At 42.9% G+C, this 24,863-nt stretch overlaps 1 protein-coding gene across 1 annotated transcript; it reads left to right on the top strand.

Moving 5' to 3' along the window:
• Positions 1 to 17: 17 nt before the first annotated feature.
• Positions 18 to 19,640, top strand: LOC129810869 (mitochondrial coenzyme A transporter SLC25A42-like). The gene is made up of 8 exons (XM_055861831.1): positions 18 to 435; positions 769 to 899; positions 3,317 to 3,416; positions 3,544 to 3,569; positions 6,761 to 6,927; positions 10,414 to 10,530; positions 16,463 to 16,614; positions 16,722 to 19,640. The coding sequence occupies exons 2-8, from the start codon at positions 819 to 821 to the stop codon at positions 17,045 to 17,047; spliced, it is 969 nt and encodes a 322-aa protein (XP_055717806.1). The 5' UTR covers positions 18 to 435; positions 769 to 818; the 3' UTR covers positions 17,048 to 19,640.
• The last annotated feature ends 5,223 nt before the right edge of the window (positions 19,641 to 24,863 follow it).

The raw sequence follows: 24,863 nt of genomic DNA, 5'->3' as shown, positions 1-24,863 counted from the left end.
GTCCAAAACAATTGTACGTGCCCTCAAATTGATAAACCCTTGAAAGACAATAATCTCGTGCGCGAGCAAACTCCAATAATTTTGAGGAAAACAACACCTAAAAATAGGCCATCACCTTCCCTGTCGCAGTGTGGCAGCTGTCGTTTTCAATCACCTTGGAAAAAATCGTAAACGCTGAGATAGACGGACAAGTTGACTGATGTGTTGACCACAGATATTGACCCAACGACATCAAACAGACAGAGAAATGTGGCGACGGATCTCGGAAGACGACAGAGGAGTTGAACACAATGTGAAACATTGCTGAAGATTGTTCAAGATTGGCCGGATTTGCAACAAACACACGTACAGTAATCAAGATTAAGGGCGAGGAATTCGTATGCGCATTCATTTGCACTTCTTTATTTTTAGCCCAAGTGGTGTGCGGCTAAAGTGGTGTGTAGCAATGTTTACTTTTTCACTCTTAACGTTTCATTATTTATTTAGATTATTTTGCAGGGATTGGTGAGTGTCTCATAATAATAGTACATCATATATTGTGTTCATAATAAGTAAAAATGTTACATTTAGTTGGGAATATTCTAGAATGAATTACATGGCCAATTGTGATGTACTGTTTTATTACAGAGGAAATTAAACAGTATGTAGCTAGGTGTTAATTATTTTCTGTTACTTTGCGAATAGGGAAGTTGATACATTTAACAGTGTATTTATTGAAGGTGACACAGAGCTATATGTTGTTTATCATCATGTTTCTATCTCCTGCAGTGTTGGTGTTGACTGACTGTCATAGATACTGGGCGTCGTCAAGGGCACACATGGCCCATACAGTGCAGGACCACCAGATGGCACAGCCCCAGGCAGCAGTGTTGTCTCTCCCTCCCTCCGGCCAGGCTAAAGTGAGCACCCCTCAGCCCCTACATCATGGGTTTTCCCTGATGCAGTAGCCTAACAGCAGCCAGGCAGGCCTACATACCACAGAGCTGTTTATAGCAGGAACATGCAGGCCAAGACCAGCCAGCTGGAGGCTGCCAAATATGTTTACCAGAACAGCAAGTAACCTTTGGGTAGAATGGGAGACCCTGGGACATGGGTATGGGGTTAGAGTGGACTAGACTAGATTGCATGTTTTATCTTTATTTATTGTTAAGTAGTATCAAATGGCACTGGCAACATTAGTCATCACTAATTTGGGGCTCCCGAGTGGCGCATCGGTCTAAGGCACTGCATATCAGTGCTAGAGGCGTCACTACAGACCCTGGTTCGATTCCAGGCTGTATCACAACCGGCTGTGATTGGGAGTCCCGTAGGGCGGCGCACAATTGGCCCAGCGTCGTCCGGATTAGGGTAGACCGTCATTGTAAATAAGAATTTGTTCTTAACTGAATAAAAAAAGTTGCTGTAATGCAAATTCTTCAGTTGCCCAAGAGTGCAACAAAGAGCAGTACAGAAGTCGGTCACCATAAAAAGCAGTCTCTCTCGAGATCTTCCTACCTCAATGGCTGCACAAGTCAAAACTTTCCAACCTACGCATTGCTGCAGACTGCTTGAAAATTCCCAGTGTGGCCTCAAAATACTTATCTCCCTCTGCATCCTAAACATACCTTATCAGGGATTTTATTGGGTCCACCGTCCAATTAACTTTTACAACCCACACCCTCACACACACATTCTGAACCAGCTAAGAGATTATCTCCACCTCCAGTTAGAGGCAAGTAAAGCTGTTTATGTCTGGAGTGCTGTACACTAAAGTAGCCTACACGATACAATGACATAATGGCGAATTACTGCTCTGCAGATCATATGAAGTGTATAGTCATGGAGGAGAGGTTTACTACAGTCTACTGTAGAATGGGTTAGAAATCTGTTGCAAGCTAGTTCAAATTACAGCCTGGCAGTACTCCAAGAGCATGAGAAACCTATATGTGATACTTTTAGCCCAGGGGTCTCCAACCCTGTTCCTGGAGAGCTACCCTCCTGTAGGTTTTCACTCCAACCCCAGTTGTAACTAACTTGGCTGAGTTTATCAACCTATTCTAATTAGTAGAACCAGGTGTGCTAGATTAGGGTTACAGGATGGTAGCGCTCCAGGAACACGGTTGAAGAGCCCTGCTTTAGCCTGTATCTGCAGCCAGTGATCATGACATGTTATAGTCTCCATTACTGCTGTAGTGTTTATTTATTGTATTTCACCTTTATTTGACCAGGTAGGCCAGTTGAGAACAAGTTCACATTTACAACTGCAACCTGGCCAAGATAAAGCAAAGCAGTGCTACAAAACAACAACACAGAGTTACACATAAACAAACGTACAGTCAATAACACAGTAGAAAAAAAATATATGTACCGTGTGTGCAAATGTAGAAGAGTAGTGAGGTAAGGCAATAAATAGGCCATAGAGGCGAAATAATTACAATTTAGCATTAATACTGGAATGATAGATGTGCAGATGATGATGTGCAAGTAGAGATACTGGGGTGCAAAAGAGCAAGAAGATAAATAACAATATTGGGATGTGGTAGTCGGGTGTGCTATTTACAGATTGGCTGTGTACAGGTACAGTGATCGGTAAGCTGCTCTGACAGCTGATGCTTAAAGTTAGAGAGGGAGAAATAAGTCTCCAGCTTCAGTGATTTTTGCAATTCGTTCCAGTCATTGGCAGCAGAGAACTGAAAGGAAAGGCAGCCAAAGGAAGTGTTGGCTTTGGGGATGACCAGTGAAATATACCTGCTGGAGCGTGTGCTACGGGTGGGTGTTGCTATGGTGACCAGTGAACTGAGATAAGGCGGGGCTTTACCTAGCAAAGATTATAGATGACCTGGAGCCAGTGGATTTGGCGACAAATATGAAGCGAGGGTCAGTCAACGAGAGCATACAGGTCGCAGTGGTGGTTGGTATATGGGGCTTTGGTGACAAAACGGATGGCACTGTGATAGACTACATCCAGTTTGCTGAGTAGAGTGTTGGAGGCTATTTTGTAAAAGACATCTCCGAAGTCAAGGGTCAGTAGGATAGTCAGTTTTACGAGGGTATGTTTGGCAGCATGCGTGAAGGAGCCTTTGTTGCGAAATAGGAAGCTGATTCTAGATTTAATTTTGGATTGGAGATGCTTAATGTGATTCTGGAAGGAGAGTTTACAGTCTAACCAGACACCTAGGTATTTGTAGTTGTCCACATATTCTAAGTCAGAACCGTCCAGAGTAGTGATGCTAGTCGTGAGTTATGGAGTATGTTTATGACTGATATAATTTCAAAGTGAATTTGTCTTTTGTGTCCTGTGTGAAGTGGAACAATGAGTGTTTCTTTCTGTGTGCAGAGATGGACAGTGTTGGACTCCCTGCTATGTGGAGCATTGGCAGGAGCTGTGGCCAAAACAGTCATAGCTCCTCTGGACAGAACCAAGATCATCTTCCAAGGTAAGGCCATTTCCCTGGATGAACATGCACTCAGAATATAAAGTAGGGGTTCCTTTCGTGAATATATACTAATTTAATTGTTTGTATCTTTGCCTTAATACTTATTTTCCTCCTTCTCCTACTTTAGTGTCTTCACAAAGATTCTCTGCTAAGGTGAGTTTATTATATAACTCGCATTAAAATTAATAAAGATGTACTTGATGTACTGTATGTCTTCCCAATTGGCAGAGGCTGGCAGAGCAGGATTTAATGGTGTTATCTCTTAGATGGGAATGTTATTTGGTCACTTGGGTGTGTGTTACTTTTTAATCTGTCTGTCTGAAGCTGGATGACTCAAAACATTGCTATTTCAAAGGTAATGTTCTGTATATTAAATATTAGAATGCTGAACAGTCACATATTCTCTCCATGCTGCCATAGGGGTGAATCCTATCTTCCACTTAAATCAAATTTTCACATAGTCTCCCATTGACGTCAATGCATGACTAAGTGACAATTTGAAGTTAGGATTCTCCCCAAGGTGTCTTGTTGAGTTAATAATAATAAATATAGCTGCAAGCAGCAATTACCTGGGGTCCAAGCCTTTTTTCCCGTTTAGCCCTTTTTTCTTTCTCACATATTACGGCCTTATTTTACATAATCAGATTTGGTTCAGGCACAACACCAACAATTCCTCACTGCCCAGGGATGTCTGTCTGAAAGCTGCATTGGTGAGATTTGAACCCGGCCCGCCATGGGATGGCATGTATTACAACCCTCTGAGCCATGCTCACCTCATGGCAAAAGTCAGGGTTGAACACTATGGAAGAGCATGCATGTATTGTAGGTTCCGGTCTTGACTCCATTTCTTGCACTTACACAAATCTTATAACATGTAATATATGCCATTTAGCAGGTTGCTTTTATCCAAGGCAACTTAGTCATGCGTATACTGAGAATTGAACCCACTATCTTGGCGTTGCAAGAGCCATGCACAACCAACTCATCTACAGAGAACCACCATGTGAATAGTGGAGCAGTGCACACTTCAGGAAATAGTATAGATTATTGAGATGCTTAGCCAGCAGGGAGGTCCAACCCTCTAAGAGCCCAAACATAGACGCATATTTGGCTCAAACATTACCAGTCTAATGTATTGTACTGTACTCTACTCAAGTTTACTCTACTGATCTTGTTTTTCCCCATTTAAACTGGTCTTGGTCTGGTCATGGTCTCGATACACTGGTCCTTGGTCTGTGTCTCAGAAAGTCTAGTCTTGTTCTGCGTCTTGATTAGGGATGTACATTTCTGTCAATTTTCCTGCTGACTAACCGATCCTCATTAATCAGTCAACAAACGGTCAAATCAATTCCAAACAGTAAATTTGCGTGACCAACAAAAAATACTATGCATGCATACAAGGAACAGAAATGTTTCATTAATGAAAACATGCAACAATAAGCCTATCGTCTTAGTCAAAAGGCTATAGCCTATTATGGAACATGCAGCTGCTGTAATGAAGCAGCTAATAAAACATCATTTGCTAAAATGCAATTTGTGGGGAAACAGTTTTAAACCTAATGCCAGCGGAGCTGAAAACACTGTTCTAAACAGCTCACCTAATGCCAGCGGAGCTGAAAACACTGTTCTAAACAGCTCACCTAATGCCAGCGGAGCTGAAAACACTGTTCTAAACAGCTCACCTAATGCCAGCGGAGCTGAAAACACTGTTCTAAACAGCTCACCTAATGCCAGCGGAGCTGAAAACACTGTTCTAAACAGCACACCTAATGCCAGCGGAGCTGAAAACACTATTCTAAACAGCTCACCTAATGCCAGCGGAGCTGAAAACACTGTTCTAAACAGCTCACCTAATGCCAGCGGAGCTGAAAACACTGTTCTAAACAGCTCACCTAATGCCAGCGGAGCTGAAAACACTGTTCTAAACAGCTCACCTAATGCCAGCGGAGCTGAAAACACTGTTCTAAACAGCTCACCTAATGCCAGCGGAGCTGAAAACACTGTTCTAAACAGCTCACCTAATGCCAGCGGAGCTGAAAACACTGTTCTAAACAGCTCTCCTAATGCCAGCGGAGCTGAAAACACTGTTCTAAACAGCTCACCTAATGCCAGCGGAGCTGAAAACACTGTTCTAAACAGCTCACCTAATGCCAGCGGAGCTGAAAACACTGTTCTAAACAGCTCTCCTAATGCCAGCGGTTCCATATGTAACAGAGGTAAAAATCTCAATTAACAACTTGTAGAAAGAGGGGGAATCTGATAGCCGCAACTAGGATGGATTGGTAATATAACTAGGATTGTGCTTCTGGACAATGAAATAAAGTTGATATGAAAATCAATAGAACAGGAGATAAATTCTGGTTAATGGCATGAGGAAGTCTTTTATATAATAATTGCCTTCACATTTCTATGGTTGAATTTTGGCTAGGCTACTTTGAAGCAAGGTAAGACATTCCTCATTATTTGAGGTAAAGTAAAACGTTCAGGTTTCAAACAATTATACTGCCTCAAGGTCACATTGTAAAGTGGTGGGTGACTCTGCTTACCGTTGACTATAGGCCATTCCGCTCCTCAAACTAGGCTGTGTATGCTGTGCGCGTGTGACAAGACACATGACGACTAACGAAAATACAAAGTCGGCAATTTAATTCCACACAATTATGCAAATTACCTATAGACTGATAAGCATGGTCAATATATTCTTCCGGCGGCTAACCATTAACATCCTTAGTCCATTCCCTCCAAGAGCGACTTAAATTGTCAGGCCCAACCTCACTCAACTTCATTGGCTCACAACGGCCATGACGTTTAAGATATCAACTTAATTTATAATCCATTTACAAATCTTGGTCTATAGATGTTTAACACCAAGTTTTGGAGAAATCGGTTTAGTGGTCTCTGAGGAGATGCTGTCGAAAAATGTAAAACCTTTTAAAGTCAAATGTTGTTTGTAGCGCCACCATTTGGCCGAGACTGGTTACACCACGTGTAACCAGATGTATTCGGCCCCCAATTTACACCTCCCACCAAGTCTGTAGGTCTTACCATTTAAGAGCTATAGCTCTCCAAAAATAGGAATAAAATGTATAAATGTAATGTTAATCCTAGCAATTATAATAGTGTTCCATCCCTTTCAGGGCTTGGACCCCTAATAATAGTAAAAATAATTTGGTAGGTGCTTATATTTCTCCTATTTCACACCCGTACATGTGTGATTTGGAAATGTTTTTTTAGCATATTCCACTCTCAATGAGACACCCTCGGAGAGTGGGTTCAGGACCATGAAAGTCTTGTTGAGTTAGTGTTAAGGGTGTTGTGTTGCTGTGTGCCCCCCCCCCCTCCAGGAAGCCTTCAGACTCCTCTACTGTACATACATGAAAGATGGCTTCCTCAGTCTGTGGAGGGGCAACTCTGCCACCATGGTGCGGGTCATCCCCTACGCTGCCATCCAGTTCTGCTCCCACGACCAGTACAAGAGAATCCTGGGGGAATCCTATGGCTTCCAGGGAAAGTGAGTAAAGTCCCCCTCAGTGAAAATATTTGAGAATACACATATGTATCATGGCGCCGGAGAAGATGGCTCACGTTTTACGTGCTCCTAACCGAATGTGTTTTTTTGTTCATTTTTTAGCGTTGTTTGTAACTTATATTTTTACTTATTTTGTACACAATGTTGCTGCTACCATCTCTTATGACCGCAAATAACTTCTGGACATCAGAACAGCGACTACTCACCACGAACTGGCAGAAGCTTTTTTTTTCTTTAATGAGCCCGACGTGAAGAACATACTGCTTTCCCGGGAACAGGCCCAAATCCCCGTCATTTGCGAGAAGACAGAGAAAAAGAAGACGGAGGTTGGGCTGCCTTCTGAGAATTTGTAGGCAATCGAATAAACCCCCACTGCCTTCCATTCTTCTAGCTGACATGCAATCATTGAAAAATAAAATCGATGACCTACGAGGAAGATTCAACTACCAACGGGACATTAAGCTTAAATATCTTATGATTCACGGAGTCGTGGCTGAACGACAACATTATCAACATACAGCTGTCCGGTTATACGCTGTATGGCAGGATAGAACAGCGGCGTCTGGTACAAGGGGCGGCGGACTATGTATATTTGTAAACAACAGCTGGTGCATGATATCTAAGGAGGTCTTGAGGTTTTGCTCACCTGAGGTGGAGTATCTCATGATAAGCTGTAGACCACACTATCTACCTAGGGAGTTTATCTGTATTTTTCGTAGCTGTTTACATATCACCAGAGACCGATGCTGGCACTAAGACCACACTCAATGAGCTCTATTCCGCCATAAGCAAACAGGAAAACGCTCATCCAGAGGCAGCGCTGATATTGGCCGGGGACATTAATGCAGGGAAATTTAAATCCGTCTTATCAAATTTCTATCAGCATGTTAAATGTGCAACCAGAGGGAAAAAAACTCTGGACCACCTTTACTCCACACACAGAGACGTGTACAAAGCTCTCCCTCACACACCATTTGGCAAATCTGACCATAATTCTATCCTCCTGATTCCTGCTTACAAGCAAAAATTAAAGCAGGAAGCACCAGTGACTCGGTCCCAAAAAAAAGTGGTCAGATGAAGCCGATGCTAAGCTACAGGACTGTTTTGCTATTACAGACTGGAATATGTTCCGTGATTCTTCCGATTGCATTGAGGACTGGCACTGGCTTCATCAATAAGTGCATCGATGACGTCGCCCCCACAGTGACTGTACGTATATACTCCAACCAGAAGCCATGGATTATAGGCAACATCCGCACTGAGCTAAAGGCTAGAGCTGGGACTCTAAACCGGAAACTTCTAAGAAATCCCGCTATGCCCTCCGACAAACCATCAAACAGGTAAAGCGTCAATACAGGACTGAGATTCAATTGTAATACACCGGCTATGGCAGTCCTTGGATGTGGCAGGGCTTGCAAACCATTACAGACTACAAAGGGAAGCACAGCCGAGAGCTGCCCAGTGACATGAGCCTACCAGACGAGCTAAACTACTTCTATGCTTGCTTCGAGGCAAATAACACTGAAACATGCATAAGAGCACCAGCTGTTCTGGACAACTGTGTGATAACGCTCTCCGCAGCCAATGTGAGTAAGACCTTTAAACAGGTCAACATTTACAAGGCCGCAGGGCCAGATTAATTATCAGGACGTGTACTGCGGGCATGTGCTGATCAACTGGCAAGTGTCTTCACTGACATTTTCAACCTCTCCCTGTCCGAGTCTGTAATAGCAACATGTTTCAAGTAGACCACCATAGTCCCTGGGCCCAAGAACACTAAGGCAACCTGCCTAAATGACTACCGACCCGTAGCACTCACGTCTGTAGCCATGAAGTGCTTTGAAAGGCTGGTCATGGGTCACATCAACACCATTGTCCCAGAAACCCTAGACCCACTCCATTTTGCACACTGCCCTAACAGATCCGCAGGTGATGCAATCTCTATTGCACTCCACACTGCCCTTTCCCACCAGGACAAAAGAAAGACCTATGTGAGAATGCTATTTATTGACTGCAGCTCATCGTTCAACACCATAGTGCCCTCACAGCTCATCAATAAGCTAAGGACCATGAGACTAAACATCTCCCTCTGCAACTGAATCCTGGACTTCCTGATGGGCAGCCACCAGGTGGTAAGGAAAGGTAACAACACATCCGCCACGCTTATCCTCAACCAAGGACCCCTCAGGGGTGAGTGCTCAGTCCCCTCCTGTACTCCCTGTTCACTCATGACTGCACTGCCAGGCACGATTCCAACACCATCATTAAGTTTGCCGATGACACAACAGTGCCTGATCACCGACAACAACGAGACAGCCTATAGGGAGGAGGTCAGAGACCTGGCCGTGTGGTGCCAGAACAACAACCTCTCCGTCAACATGATCAAGATAACGGAGATGATGATTGTAGACTACAGGAGAAGGAGGATCGAGCACGCCCCCATTCTCATTGACGGGGCTGTGGTGGAGCAGGTTGAGAGCTTCAAGTTCCTTGGTGTCCACATCACCAACAAACTAACATGGTCCAAGCACACCAAGACAATTGTAAAGATACAACAAAACCTATTACCCCTTAGGAGACTGAAAAGATTTGGCATGGGTCCTCAGATCCGCAAAAGGTTCTACAGTTTTACCATCGAGAGTATCCTGACTGGCTGCATCACTGCCTGGTATGGCAACTGCTTGGGTTCAGACCGCAAAGCACTCCAGAGGGTAGTGTGAACGGTCAGTACATCACTGGGGCCAAGCTTCCTGCCATCCAGGACCTCTATACCAGGCGGTGTCAGAGGAACACCAGCGACTCCAGCTACCCTAGTCATAGACTGTTCTTTCTGCTACTCCACGGCAAGCGGTACCGGAGTGCCAAGTCTAGGTCCAGGAGGCTTCTAAACAGCCTCTACCCCCAAGCCATAAGACTCTTGAACATCTAATCAAAATGGCTACCCAGACTATTTGCATTGCCCCCCCCCCCCCCCCCCCCCAAACCCTCTTTTACGCCGCTGCTACTCTGTTATTGTCTATGCATAGTCACTTTAATAACTCTTCCTACATGTTCATATTACCTCAATTACCTCAACTAACCAGTGCCCCCGCACATTGACTCTGTACCGGTACCCCCTGTATATAGTCTTGCTATTGTTATTTTACTGCTGCTCTTTAATTACTTGTTCCTTTTATTTCTTAATTTTTAAACTACATTGTTGGTTAGGGGCTTGTAAGTAAGCATTTCACTGTAAGGTCTACACCTGTTGTATTCGGTGCATGACTAATACAATTTGATTTGATTTGTTAATGTAGCACGATCCTGAACTCTGGTGGTCATCATCAGCCTCCAAGGCAATCCTTCAGTGATCTTTCTTGAACAGAACAAACCATTTTCTCTTGTGTGAAAAAAAATCATAATAATACAATGATATCCATTGTCGAAACCATAGCTGCACTCTAATGTAATTTGATCTGTCTGTTTCAGAGCCCTTACTCCTTTTCCACGTTTCCTGGCAGGGTCGTTGGCTGGCACCACAGCTGCCATGCTCACCTACCCCCTGGACATGGTGCGGGCCAGGATGGCAGTGACACCCAGACAAATGTAGGGCTCTCCAATAACACTCAAAAATGTCAATCTTTGAATGTATAAACATACCTGCACACAGGGCTCTAAAGTGCGACAAAAAATGCGACCAAATATATTTTGCTGTGCGACCAGGAGTTTTATTTTGGGAGCACTGTGTGACTATGAACAAAATCTCCCAGAATTGTTGTTTCCGAGTGTCTTAAAGAAACAAACGAGTGCAGATGTGTTAGCGTGATGGTTGCACAATTACTACAGCGAAAACAGCTAGCTTCCTTCTAACCCAACCAAGATCTGACCTATATTACCGCCTCAACATTTTTATATTTCTATAGCGAATCGCATTGACCACATTTTACATTCATAAACCATTTTGTGGGCCATTCTAAAACTACTCAAAACCGCACAGTTTCTAAACCCAAAGGCGCAACATCGTGAAACTACGGGAACACTTGCGAAACAGACCAAGCAGACTAAGCCAGGGTTTGGGGTTTGAGAAGTCAATGAGAGAAGTGAAAAATTAATCCATAGTTGTTCATTTTCTCAATCTAAAGACACAACCTAGATTCTAGCGAATGTCTTAAGTAGTTAAACATGTTATTACTCCAACCTTGTGAAAGTGATTTTCGTCAAGAAATTACTTTATATTGAGGAGTGCCTTTGATTTGACGGCCTGCACATGAACAGTTTGGCACGATACGAAAGTTAGACCCGATGACGTGTTTCTACCCATGAGTTTAGCTAGCCAACTTCGCCATGCCTACAAGTGTGATCTGGGATTTATATTGAAGAAGCAGTTTCTGCCTATCTTCATACTGTACTGTCTTTGTCCAAACATTTGGGGCCATAGAAAAGAAAGGACAATGGATAGATTCTTCAGGAGATCAATGATCGTCAATACAAACCTTATGTTTTTAAGAGAATGTGTCCAATTTTCAATGTAATGAATCTCAATAGGAAAATAGGGATTCATACACAATGTAGAAACCTACTATTCCACAAGTGACTTTGTCATTTCAATTACAGATATTCATATGATTTATTTTAGCTTTTAAATTAATGTGTTTAACGGTGTTACATATTAGTTAAAGGCAAACAATTTATTTATTTCCCTGTTTAACTCTCTTGCAGATAAACATGTGCCTTACAAAAAACGAAGGTTAAAAGACCGATGCAATCCATGGTTTACTCGTGAATTGTCTGAAAAATTACAGGAAAGAAATTTAGCTTGGGTTAAGGCCAGATGGACTGTTTCTACTTCTGATTGGCAGTCCTTCAGACATTTGAGAAATAGATGTCTATCCCTGTTAAAAATAACAAAATCAACATGCTTCTTGAATTGTGTATCTGAGAGCGGTGGTAATCTAGCCAATTTCTGGAAAGTGGTCAAATCTTTGAAACAAAACACCCCCTCATTTCCCCAGCAGGTTTTGACAGCCTCTGCACCCAATCTAGACTAAATAGAAATGTGTGATGCTTTTAATAAGCATTTTGCCTCAGCTGGCCACCTGTTTGAAAGGATCATCTCTGAAAATCTAATGACCTCAAAACAGATTGTAGAGAATGATGCATTAACAGACTAATATACTTTATTTTTATTTCAACCCTTTGATGTCAATGATGTACAGTTGAAGTCAGAAGTTTACATACACCTTAGCCAAATACATTTAAACTCAGTTTCACAATTCCTGACATTTTAATCCTCGTAAAAATGCCCTGTTTTAGGTCAGTTAGGATCACCACTTTATTTTAAGAATGTGAAATGTCAGAATAATAGTAGAGAGAATGATTTATTTCAGTATTTCTTTCTTTCATCACATTCCCAGTGGGTCAGAAGTTTACATACACTCAATTAGTATTTGGTAGCATTGCCTTTAAATTGTTTAACTTGGGTCAAACGTTTCAGGTAGCCTTCCACAAGCTTCCCACAACAAGTTGGGTGAATTTTGGCCCATTCCTCCTGACAGAGCTGGTGTAACGGAGTCAGGTTTGTCAGCCTCCTTGCTCACACACACTTTTTCAGTTCTGCCCACAGATTTTCTATAGGATTGAGGTCAGGGCTTTGTGATGTCTTTGTTGTCCTTAAGCTATTTTGCCACAATTTTGGAAGTATGCTTGGGGTCATTGTCCATTTGGAAGACCCATTTGCGACCAAGCTTTAACTTCCTCACTGATGTCTTGAGATGTTGCTTCAATATATCCACATGATTTTCCTTCCTCACGATGCCATCTATTTTGTGAAGTGCACCAGTTCCTCCTGCAGCAAAGCACCCCCACAACATGATGCTGACAACCCCGTGCTTCACAGTTGGGATGGTGTTCTTCTGCTTGCAAGCTTCCCCTTTTTCCTCCAAACATAAGGATGGTCATTATGGCCAAACAGTTCTATTTGTGTTTCATCAGACCAGAGGACACTTCTCCAAAAAGTACGATCTTTGTCCCCATGTGCAGTTGAAAACCATAGTCTAGCTTTTTTATGGCGGTTTTGGAGCAGTGGCTTCTTCCTTGCTGAGCGGCCTTTCAGGTTATGTCGATATAGGACTCGTTTTACTGTGGATATGGATACTTTTGTACCTTATTCTTCCAGCATCTTCAGAAGGTCCTTTGCTGTTGTTCTGGGATTGATTTGCACTTTTCGCACCAAAGTACGTTCATCTCTAGGAGACAGAACGCGTCTTCTTCCTGAGCGGTATGACGGCTGCGTGGTCCCATGGTGTTTATACTTGCGTACTATTGTTTGTACAGATGAACGTGGTACCTTCAGGGGTTTGGAAATTGCTCCCAAGGATGAACCAGACTTGTGGAGATCCACCATTTTTTTCTGAGGTCTTGGCTGATTTCTTTTGATTTCCCCATGATGTCAAGCAAAGAGGCACTGAGTTTGAAGGTAGGCCTTGAAATACATCCACAGGTACACCTCCAATTGACTCACATGATGTCAATTAGCCTATCAGAAGCTTCTAAAGCCATGACATCATTTTCTGGAGTTTTCCAAGCTGTTTAAAGGCACAGTCTACTTAGTGTATGTAAACTTCTGACCCACTGGAATTGTGATACAGTGAATTATAAGTGAAATAATCTGTCTGTAAACAATTGTTGAAAAATTTGTTGTGTCATGCACAAAGTAGATGTCCTAACTGACTTGCCAAAACTATAGTTTGTTAACATGAAATTTGTGGAGTGGTTGAAAAACGAGTTTTAATGACTCCAACCTAAGTGTATGTAAACTTCCGACTTCAACTGTACATCTATGATGTACTAATGATGATGTACATCTATGATGTACATCTATGATGTACTAATAAAAATAAAACATAGGGCCTGATTCACTTCAAACCTAATTTTATTGTTCACATACACATATTTAGCAGATGTTATTGTGGCTGTAGTGAAATGCTTGTGTTCCTAGCTCCAGCAGTGCAGTAATATCTAACAATACACAACCATACACACATCTAAAGAGTAAAATAATAAGAAATATAGCAATATTAGGACGAGCAATGTCAGAGTCCGGAGTGTAAATACTGTGTGTGTATATACAGTACCAGTCAAAAGTTTGGACACACCTACTCATTCAAGGTTTTTTATTATTTATTTTTAGAATTTTCTACATTGTAGAATAATAGAGAAGACAAACTATGATATAACATGTAGTAACCAAAAAAGTTTAAAAAAAATCAACAAATCATATATTTTAGATTCCTCGAAGTAGCCACCCTTTGCCTTTGACAGCGTTGCACACTCTTGGCATTCTCTCAACCAACCTAACCTGGAATGCTTTTCCAAAAGTCTTGAAGGAGTTCCCACAAATGCTGAGCACTTGTTTAAATCAAATCAAATCAAGTTAATTTTATATAGCCCTTCGTACATCAGCTAATATCTCGAAGTGCTGTACAGAAACCCAGCCTAAAACCCCAAACAGCAAGCAATGCAGGTGTAGAAGCACGGCGGCTAGGAAAAACTCCCTAGAAAGGCCAAAACCTAGGAAGAAACCTAGAGAGGAACCAGGCTATGAGGGGTGGCCAGTCCTCTTCTGGCTGTGCCGGGTGGAGATTATAACAGAACATGGCCAAGATGTTCAAATGTTCATAAATGACCAGCATGGTCAAATAATAATCAGGAGTAAATGTCAGTTGGCTTTTCATAGCCGATCATTAAGAGTATCTCTACCGCTCCTGCGGTCTCTAGAGAGTTGAAAACAGCAGGTCTGGGACAGGTAGCACGTCCGGTGGACAGGGCAGGGTTCCATAGCCGCAGGCAGAACAGTTGAAACTGGAACAGCAGCAAGGCCAGGTGGACTGGGGACAGCAAGGAGTCATCATGCCGGTAGTCCTGACGCATGGTCCTAGGGCTCAGGTCCTCTGAGAGAGAGAGAGAAGGAGAGAATTAGAGAGAGCACACTTAAATTCACACAGGACACCGGATAAGACAGGAGAAGTACTCCAGATATAACCAACTGACCCTAGCCCCCCGACACAAACTACTGCAGCATAAATACTGGAGGCTGAGACAGGAGGGGTCAGGAGACACTGTGGCCCCATCCGATGATACCCCCGGACAGGGCCAAACAGAAAGGATATAACCCCACCCACTTTGCCAAAGCACAGCCCCCACACCACTAGAGGGATACCTTCAACCACCAACTTACCATCCTGAGACAAGGCAGAGTATAGCCCACAAAGATCTCCACCACAGCACAAACCAAGGGGGGGCGCCAACCCAGACAGGAAGATCACGTCAGTAACTCAAACCACTCAAGTGACGCACCCCTCCTAGGGACGGCATGAAAGAGCACCAGTAAGCCAGTGACTCAGCCCCTGTAATAGGGTTAGAGGCAGAGAATCCCAGTGGAGAGAGGGGAACCGGCCAGGCAGAGACAGCAAGGGCTTGTTGGCTGCTTTTCCTTCACTCTGTGGTCCAACTCATCCCAAACCATCTCAATTGGGTTGAGGTCGGGTGATTGTGGAGGACAGGTCACAATGTTTAAAAACATACAGATGAGCTAGTTAAAAAGCTAAGATTTATAGGGGGCTTAATTTTTTATAAATAGATCTTGCCTCTCCCTAAATAGCAGGAAGCAGATTGTACAGTCAGTTCTTGATTATGGTGACACTGTTTACCAGATTGCAACAGCCCCTACTCTTAAACCTTTGGATGCTGTCTACCATAGCACCATTAGTTTTATCACTGGTGACAGTTTTGATACTCACCACTGCATCCTGTAACAAAAGGTTGGCTCGTCCCCAGCGGAGGTGCCGGAGATCAATTCATTACTCCCTTTCTGTTTCCAAAGCCCTACTACACAAACTTACCTAACTTAATTGCGAAAGAATGAGCTACCAAATCCACTTGACCAATTTAAGTCAATCCTCCATTAGTTTTAGTGCCCTTCATTGTTCGAATAACCTGCAAAATCCCTTGTATCTTGAGTCCCTTTTGCCGCTAGGGCAGTTTAGGACTCTGGTGTTAAAGGAATTCATTGAGGATTGCAGTTGTTTCGATTTATTGTAATGGTTTATTTGTTGAAAGTGTAGTATTGTACCTTGTATTTTTTAAATTTTATTTGTAAAGTTCATTTTCTTGATTGTGAAAATGTTTGTACTCCGGGCACCATTGTGAATGAGACCCTGGTCTCAATTGGGCTCCCCTGTGTAAAAGTAAAAACAAAACACAAAACGTGCTTCAAAAGTAACTAGACTTCATATAGGCCCAATATATCTCAATACATTTATTTTTTCATTTTCTGGTGCTCCTAAATTTTATGTGGTGCTCCTAACTTTAATTTGGGTGCACCATTGCTACCAATGATTATTTTTTTTTCGAGCCCTGCCTGCATGTGGTTCCCCCTTTGCCCACTTATTCAAAGTTTAACAGGTATATAGGTAATGTTTTTATCCTTATCTAATATCCATATAGGTTAATATCCTACTCTTATCTTTCTTCCCTACAGGTACAGCAACATTATGCACGTGTTTGTACGCATTACACAGGAGGAGGGCATTAAGACCCTGTACAGAGGCTTCTGCCCGACCATCCTGGGAGTGATCCCATACTCAGGAATCACCTTCTTCACATATGAGACCCTCAAGAAACTACATGCAGGTACATCCTCCTTTTTCTTTTAGAACTGTTTTATTGTAATGATTAGCTTTTTGATTAAGGGCTTAATTTGCTCTCTCTTTCTCTCCTTATCCCATTCATTTCTCCAGAGAGGACTAGGCGGTCCCAGCCGTACTCCTACGAGCGTCTGGCATTTGGCGCGTGTGCTGGCCTGATCGGCCAGTCGGCCTCTTACCCGCTGGACGTGGTTCGCCGACGCATGCAGACGGCAGGGGTGACGGGCCAACAGTACGGCAGCGTCCTGAACACCATGAAATCGATCGTGGTGCAGGAGGGTGTGGTGCGTGGACTCTACAAGGGCCTCAGTATGAACTGGATCAAAGGGCCTATTGCTGTGGGGGTCAGCTTCACCACCTTTGACCTCATGCACAACCTCCTGCACAAGTTGCACCAGTTGGGATACTTCACACACTGAGCCAGCAGAGGGAGCCAGAGGAAACTGTTGGGACTAGAGTTGTCGTCCGTCGGTCACAGACACAATATGGATCCTCTGCAAGTCAGATAGGGATTGAAAGGGGAGGGTGGATACTGGACAGACAGAAGGAGGCAGAAGCTGTCAGTTTATTGAAGCGCACATCCTCTGACACACATTAAGCACACACAGCCAGACCACCCACTCTTGCTGTTGATGGATGGGATGTCTGTACTAAGGCTAAAATAAGTGTCCTCAAACAGGGTAGATGTGTGCATGAGTTTGCAGTATGAGAATGTGAATGATTTTACATTTCCAGTCCTGATATTTGTTTGAGATTGTGGTATTATCTCTGGTAAGGGCACTTAATGTGGCTGGAGATATTCAGAGGCGAAGAACTTTACAATCGGTTCATTTTAGTATGGAATTTGATCATCTATGCTCACAATGTTTTCTGTTGCTTTAAACTGAAGATTCACTTATATTTTCAAACATGCATTGCTGCTTTTTTTCTTGATTATTTCAGGGCTTGTTGCAGCTGTAATCCGCTGCTCTGCTCCCTTTTGCATTTAGCATCAACGTTTCATGGAAGAGTCACCTAGTGGGCCTTGCTGCCAGACAATATAATCTGATTGTTGATAGTTTCTTGATTTCTGGTAGTTGGGAATGTAGTCTTGTTCCAAAGAGCTTGTTGCTGTTTTTTTACGGTTAAAAATGTCAATTTTATGACGTGCCAAGATGGAATGTACTGTCAGGAAAAGTATTGCCACCCTTGATAAAGATGAGCAAAAAATACTGTATAAAATAAATACAAGTACTGAGCTATATTGTATGCTCAAAAATGAGAAAATTCTATTTTATACTAATACAATTGCTCAGAGAAAGAGACTGTTTATCAAGTAATATTTTTTCTCCCAAAAAGATAGGTCAAAATTATTGCCACACTTGTTTTCAATACCTCTCCTTGCGATGATAACGACACTGAGCCTTTTCTAAAATGTTTTATGAGATTAGAGAACGCATTGGGAGGGAACTTGGACCATTCCTCCCTACAGAATATTTCCAGATCCTTGATATCCTTCAGCTGCGCTTATGGGCTACCCTTTTCAATTAAAACCACAGGTTTTTCATGTGGTTCAAGTCCGGAGACTGATGGCCATTGCAAAATGTTGATTTTTGTTGTCAATTAACTGGTGTGCGTGGCCAAAGAGCTCAATTGGCATGTCATCTAACAAATGGAGATTGCTAAATGGCTTTGGCAGTTGGTTTGGAACCTTTGCTATGGTCAGATGACACGACAATAAAGCTCTAGGCTTCCACAGAATGATGCATATAAAGATTTAAAAAACACCTACAGTTCCATATGGTGGTGGATCTTTGATGTTATTGGGCTAATTTGCTTCCACTGGTTCTGGGGCTCTTGTTAAGGTCAACGGCAGCATGAACTTTACCTAGTACAAGGACATTTTAGCCAAAAACCTGATTGCCTCTTCTAGGATGCTGAAACTTATCCACAAGTGGATCTTCCAGCAAGACGATAACCCCAAGCACACATCAAAATCCACAAAGTAATGGTTAATTGACCACAAAAATCAACATTTTGCAATGGCCATCTCAGTCTCCGGACTGGTTTAAATTGAAGAGGGCAGACGAAGGATACCAAGTATCTGGAAGGATTCTGTATGGAGGAATAGTCTGAGATCCCTCCCAATGTGTTCTCCAATCTCATAAAACATTTTAGAAAAAGGCCCTGTGACACTCTCCTCGCAAGGCGAGTTTTGAAAACTAGTGATCATTTTTACCCCTCTGTTTAAAAAAGTTTTTTTTTAATTGTTAAATTTGGTTTATCTGAGCAATTGCATTAGTATAACATTATTTTGTATTTATTCTCCATTGGACCTGACCGTCGGTGTGCAATAATGCCCTCACGTTGATGAGACAGAGATGGTGATATCATAAATCGTTTATTTTTATTAACAACATGCCTGCAGTCCCTCACACACTGAATGCCATCCTCCATTTAAACAAACGGAAGCGTTTCAGGCAGGAGGCCACAGGTGGGTGCAATCAGCATATTAGCAAGGCTCCGCAAGCAGTCAGCTGACAATAAAGGGACATGTCACTCATTCTAACGTTCAAACCACCAGTTAAAGGTTGTGCTGATGAATAAAGATTAATTAACTGGATTTGCATGTGATAATGGATTGACAATTTAGCTAGGATCCTAGATATATAAACACACAATAAATACATTCATTCATTTTACAGTGAAGGCTACTCCTTCACAGTCAGTAATCATTTCAGCCTGACTGCACAGTTTCACTATGGTGTCTAGAAATACAGAGTTGTAGTGTCTAACTGGAATCTAATGGATATCATCCATATTTGCCCACTACATGTAGACTAAGGAATAAATATATAATCGGTATATTTCTAATATTAAGGTAGTCTTTATCTGTAGTCTTATTGTGAAGGAAATCCAGTTTGTCATAAATCTGTTTCTATGTTTATTGATACTTTACACAAGAATTTCGCTACACCCGCAATAACATCTGCTAAATATGTGTATGTGACCAATAAAATTGTATTTGTTTGATATGATATTGATTTCTTGAATATATTAATATACTAAAAAACGTACTTCTCGAGATCTTCTCGAGATATGTGAAATAACCATTGATCAACACAAATTATGCTAAAAACACATCCTGTATTAATTACTAAACTTGACGTCTAATTGCAATATTTTTTATGAATGATTCATTTATAGCAGTGTTTCCCAACCCTGGTCCACGAGTAACCCCAACAGTACACAGTTTCGTTTTAGCCCTTGACAACACTGGCTCCGACACTCGTTGGATGTGGCAGGGCTTGCAAACCATTACAGACTACAAAGGGACAGACTACAAAGGGAAGATTACCAGGACGTGTACTGCGAGCATGCGCTGACCAACTGGCAAGTGTCTTCACTGACATTTTCACACTCCCTGTCTAAGTCTGTAATACCAACATGTTTCAAGCAGACCTCCATAGTCCCTGTGCCCAAGAACACTAGGTAACCTGCCTAAATGACTACCAACCCGTAGCACTCACTTCTGTAGCCATGAAGCTTTGAAAGGCTGGTCATGGCTCACATCAACACCATTATCCCAGAAACCCTAGACCCACTCCAATTTGCATGCTGCCCTAACAGATCCACAGATGATGCAATGTCTATTGCATTCCACACTGCCCTTTCCCACCTGGACAAAAGGAACACCTATGTGAGAATGCTATTCACTGACTACAGCTCAGCGTTCAACACCATAGTGCCCTCAAAGCTCATCATTAAGCTGACCCTGGGACTAAACACCTCCTTCTGCAACTGGATCCTGGACTTCCTGACGGGCCGCCCCATGTGGGTAAGGGTAGGTAACAACACATCCGGCACACTGATCCTCAACACAGGGGCCCCTCAGGGGTGAGTGCTCAGTCCCCTCCTGTACTCCCTGTTCACTCATGACTGCACTGCCAGGCACGTTTCCAACACCATCATTAAGTTTGCCGATGATACAACAGTCTGATCACCGACAACAACGAGACAGCCTTTAGGGAGGAGGTCAGAGACCTGGCCTTGTGGTGCCAGGACAACAACCTCTCCCTCAACATGATCAAGACTAAGGAGATGATTGTGGACTACAGGAAAACCAGGACAGAGCACACCCCCATTCTCATCGACGGGGCTGTAGTGGAGCAGGTTGAGAGCTTCAAGTTCCTTGTTGTCCACATCACCAACAAACTAACATGGTCCAAGCACACCATGACAGTCGTGAAGAGGGCACGACAAAACCTATTCCCCCTCAGGAAACTAAAAAGATTTGGCATGGGTCCTCAGATCCTCAAAAGATCCTACAGCTGCACCTTCGAGAGCATCCTGACTGGTTGCATCACTGCCTGGTATGGCAACTGCTCGGCCTCCAACTGCAAGGCACTACAGAGGGTAGTGCGTACGGCCCTGTACATCCCTGGGGCCAAGCTTCCTGCCATCCGGGACCTCTATTCCAGGTGGTGTCAGAGGAAGGGCCTGAGAATGGTCAACGACTCCAGCCACCCTAGTCATAGACTGTTCTCTCTGCTACCGCACGGCAAGCGGTACCGTAGTGCCAAGTCTAGGTCCAAGAGGCTTAGCTTCTACCCCCATGCCATAAGACTCCTGAACATCTAATCAAATGGATACCCAGACTATTTGCATTGCCCCCAACCGCCCACCCCCTCTTTTACACCGCTGCTACTCTCTGTTATTATCTATGCATCTACCTACATATACATATTACCTCAATTACAACCAACCGGTGCCCCCGCACATAGACTCTGTACCGGTATATCCTGTTAATAGTCTCGCTATTGTTATTTTACTGCTGCTCTTTAATTACTTGTTCCTTTTATTTCTTATTCTTATTCATATTATTTAAACTGCATTGTTGTTTAGGGGCTTGTAAGTAAGCATTTCACTGTAAGGTCTACACCTGTTGTATTCGGCACATTTGACTAATAAATCTTGATTTGATTTAATCAGTACCGTACATGAAATATACGTATTTTCGTAACACAAAACAATATCTCCATTTGTCCACAAGGTGGAGCCAAGTGTTCAGCAAACTGAAAGCTGTGGCTGAAACGGTACACCGTATCTGCAGAACACCGAGACATTGTATTATCTGGTAGACTGGAAGTCAAGTCATAATTTGTTGACCTGAAATAAGACTGTCCAAATGGAAAATAATATTAAAGTAACTGTAGTTTTTCATTAGAAAATCATTAGAAAGTACCATTGTTCGTTATATGTTGACTTGACCTCTGATTGTGGCATTGGAGCAGTAGGGAGCCATAGGCAGTAGATTGATGTAAAGTATCACTAGATGGCAGTAGTTAGTTAGTTCAGCCTCTGATCACAACCTGCCTGCCTGCCCTGAATTTGACCTTCACACTGGTCACTGTGGGGTTTGAGTAGGGTCATTGTTATTACTAAAATTAGACCTTTATACATGATTTTACACCCACCAGTGTGCAGTGCAAATCCTTTTTCTTTTTTGTTGTTGTAAAATTGTATTTTCTAACAATATAAAACATACATAAACAAAAGACAATTTAACAGACTCACAGAAATTTCAACAAACATCAATGACATCACACCTGCTCAGACCCACCTGTTCCCACCGCAACCATACACATCACGTATATCTCAACCATACACATCACGTATGTCTCAACCATACACATCACGTATGTCTCAACCATATGTAACGGATGTGAAATGGCTAGCTAGTTAGCGGGTACGCGCTAGTAGCATTTCAATCAGTTACGTCACTTGCTCTGAGACTTAAGTAGTGTTGCCCCTTGCTCTGCAAGGGCCGCGGCTTTTGTGGAGCGATGTGTAACGACGCTTCGTGGGTGTCAGTTGTTGATGTGTGCAGAGGGTCCCTGGTTCGCGCCCGTGTCGGGGCGAGGGGACGACGTAAAGTTACTACTGTTACATTGATGCTGTTGACCCGGATCACTGGTTGCTGCGGAAAAGGAGGAGGTTGAAAGGGGGGTGAGTGTAACGGATGTGAAATGGCTAGCTAGTTAGCGGGTACGCGCTAGTAGCATTTCAATCAGTTACGTCACTTGCTCTGAGACTTAAGTAGTGTTGCCCCTTGCTCTGCAAGGGCCGTGGCCTTTGTGGAGCGATGGGTAACGATGCTTCGTGGGCGACCGTTATTGATGTGTGCAGAGGGTCCCTGGTTCGCCCCGTGTCGGGGCGAGGGGACGGTTTAAAGTTATACTGTTACACATACACATCACGTATATCTCAACCATACACATCACGTATATCTCAACCATACACATCACGTATGTCTCAACCATACACACCACGTATGTCTCAACCATACACATCACGTATGTCTCAACCATACACACCACGTATGTCTCAACCATACACATCACGTATGTCTCAACCATACACATCACGTATGTCTCAACCATACACACCACGTATGTCTCAACCATACACATCACGTATGTCTCAACCATACACACCACGTATGTCTCAACCATACACATCACGTATGTCTCAACCATACACATCACGTATGTCTCAACCATACACATCACGTATGTCTCAACCATACACATCACGTATATCTCAACTACACTCCCCCTTCATCCCCTGGAACTGTCCAGTGCTTGTAGCACAATGCCACATGGCCTCAAATTACATTGTTCTGATTCTCTCTGTAGCCCACATTTTTTCAATATTTAAATAATAATGCATTTGATTCATCCACTGTCTTAACGATGGAGGATCATTTGATTTCCAGTTTTTTTCAAAATGATTGATGAGAAAAGTATGGTCCAGTCCATTGGGTATGGTCCAGTCCCACCCTCATATGCCACGTCTTGAAATATGCAAATAGATGGATTAAAAGTACATTTACAATGCATAACTGCAGTGCAGTAAAAAAAATATGTACTGTTTGGTTATTCTACATATTGAGAGATTGGGACTATAAGGTTCTATAAAGCATTTTTGGCAACATTTAGTTATTGACACAGCCTTTTTCTGTTCAATGTTGTCTACCTTTATTGTACTCTAAATACCCCAATTCATGTCGATAAGTTCAAAAGAACACAAGATAAAGAAAATTGCTGACACCTTTCAAACTGATGAGGGATCTGTACTTTAAAGCCAATTGTCTGAGAATCATCTTTTTGCATATAGAACCTTATAGTCCCAAGCTCTTGATATCACTATGGTAATGGACCACAGTTGCTGAATAAATATCATGAAACTGTCTTAAACATCTTCAAAAGATACATTGTATTTTTTTTTTGGAACATCGTAATTGGGCTCAAACCCGTTCCAGTCTTTGTAGTTACACAGAAAAACTGCAGTTCAGCCGAGTCATGCATCATTTCATAGAGAGTTACAACCTTGAGTTCTTTCTTTGATATAAATGTTTTTATTCCCTAAAGCTTTTTACCAAAGCTTAGCAATTATAAGTCATCCTGTGAGGTGTCACAATGTCAGAGCTGAACTGAACTGACGCTGCACTTAAGGGCATACCTGCCTCACAAGCACAGATAACCATAGCAGATATCTCAATTCATTTTAGAAAGAGATGAAAAAAACTACATTTAAAACAACAATTGTAGTAGTCCCTTAAATTACCAGGCAAATTCCAGCCCAAAAAAGTATACCTTCACCTTCTGCGTTATCTCGGAATCTTTTATTCAGCAAATGCATTTGCTTCAGTGTGCTTTGGCCACGGGTCTCAAAAGATGAGAGGAGTGGTATTGCCTCAGTCTGTCCACTAAATGGACTGCGCATGTGCTGTGATCCTCAAAGTATTGTTGAGATGATACTGTGGCCAATGTGGAGCGATAGCGCCACCTCACCCCTCTCCAGTTAATGATATACACCAGTGGGTGTAAGCCTGGGTGTCTGCTGCAGCCTGACAGACTGACTGACTGACCGCTTGGCTGGAGAGAGGACCCTGTCTCTATCCCTCCCTGCCTCTCTGCATTCCTACCTCTCTGCCTCCCTACCTCTCTGCCTCTCTGCCTCCCTCCTTCTGCCCTTGACCTTGACTGTGAATTCTGGGATACCTTGCCACCCAACAGTGAGCAGCCACCCTGGTATCGCCACAATCTAAACAATAGAACCAGGCAATAAAATAGGCGGAGGGGGCTTGGGATTGTGAGAGTGGGGCAGGGACAGGGATGCTTGGTGAAGGCGCGGTTGCCATAGGTAACTGTGCCAGAAAGGAGATGGACGAATTTGCATTTATTCAAATCA

Source organism: Salvelinus fontinalis, chromosome 14 (genome assembly GCF_029448725.1).
Source record: "Salvelinus fontinalis isolate EN_2023a chromosome 14, ASM2944872v1, whole genome shotgun sequence".
NCBI lineage: Eukaryota > Metazoa > Chordata > Actinopteri > Salmoniformes > Salmonidae > Salvelinus > Salvelinus fontinalis.
This window is presented reverse-complemented; position numbering and strand designations above follow the sequence as displayed.

Excerpts from the sequence above, each read along its gene's own strand:
- LOC129810869 (XM_055861831.1), top strand. The coding sequence starts at position 819 with ATGGCCCATACAGTGCAGGACCACCAGATGGCACAGCCCCAGGCAGCA. Across the intron at positions 3,417-3,543 it reads AACCAAGATCATCTTCCAAG|TGTCTTCACAAAGATTCTCT; the intron begins GTAAGGCCATTT and ends CTCCTACTTTAG. Across the intron at positions 3,570-6,760 it reads CACAAAGATTCTCTGCTAAG|GAAGCCTTCAGACTCCTCTA; the intron begins GTGAGTTTATTA and ends CCCCCCCTCCAG.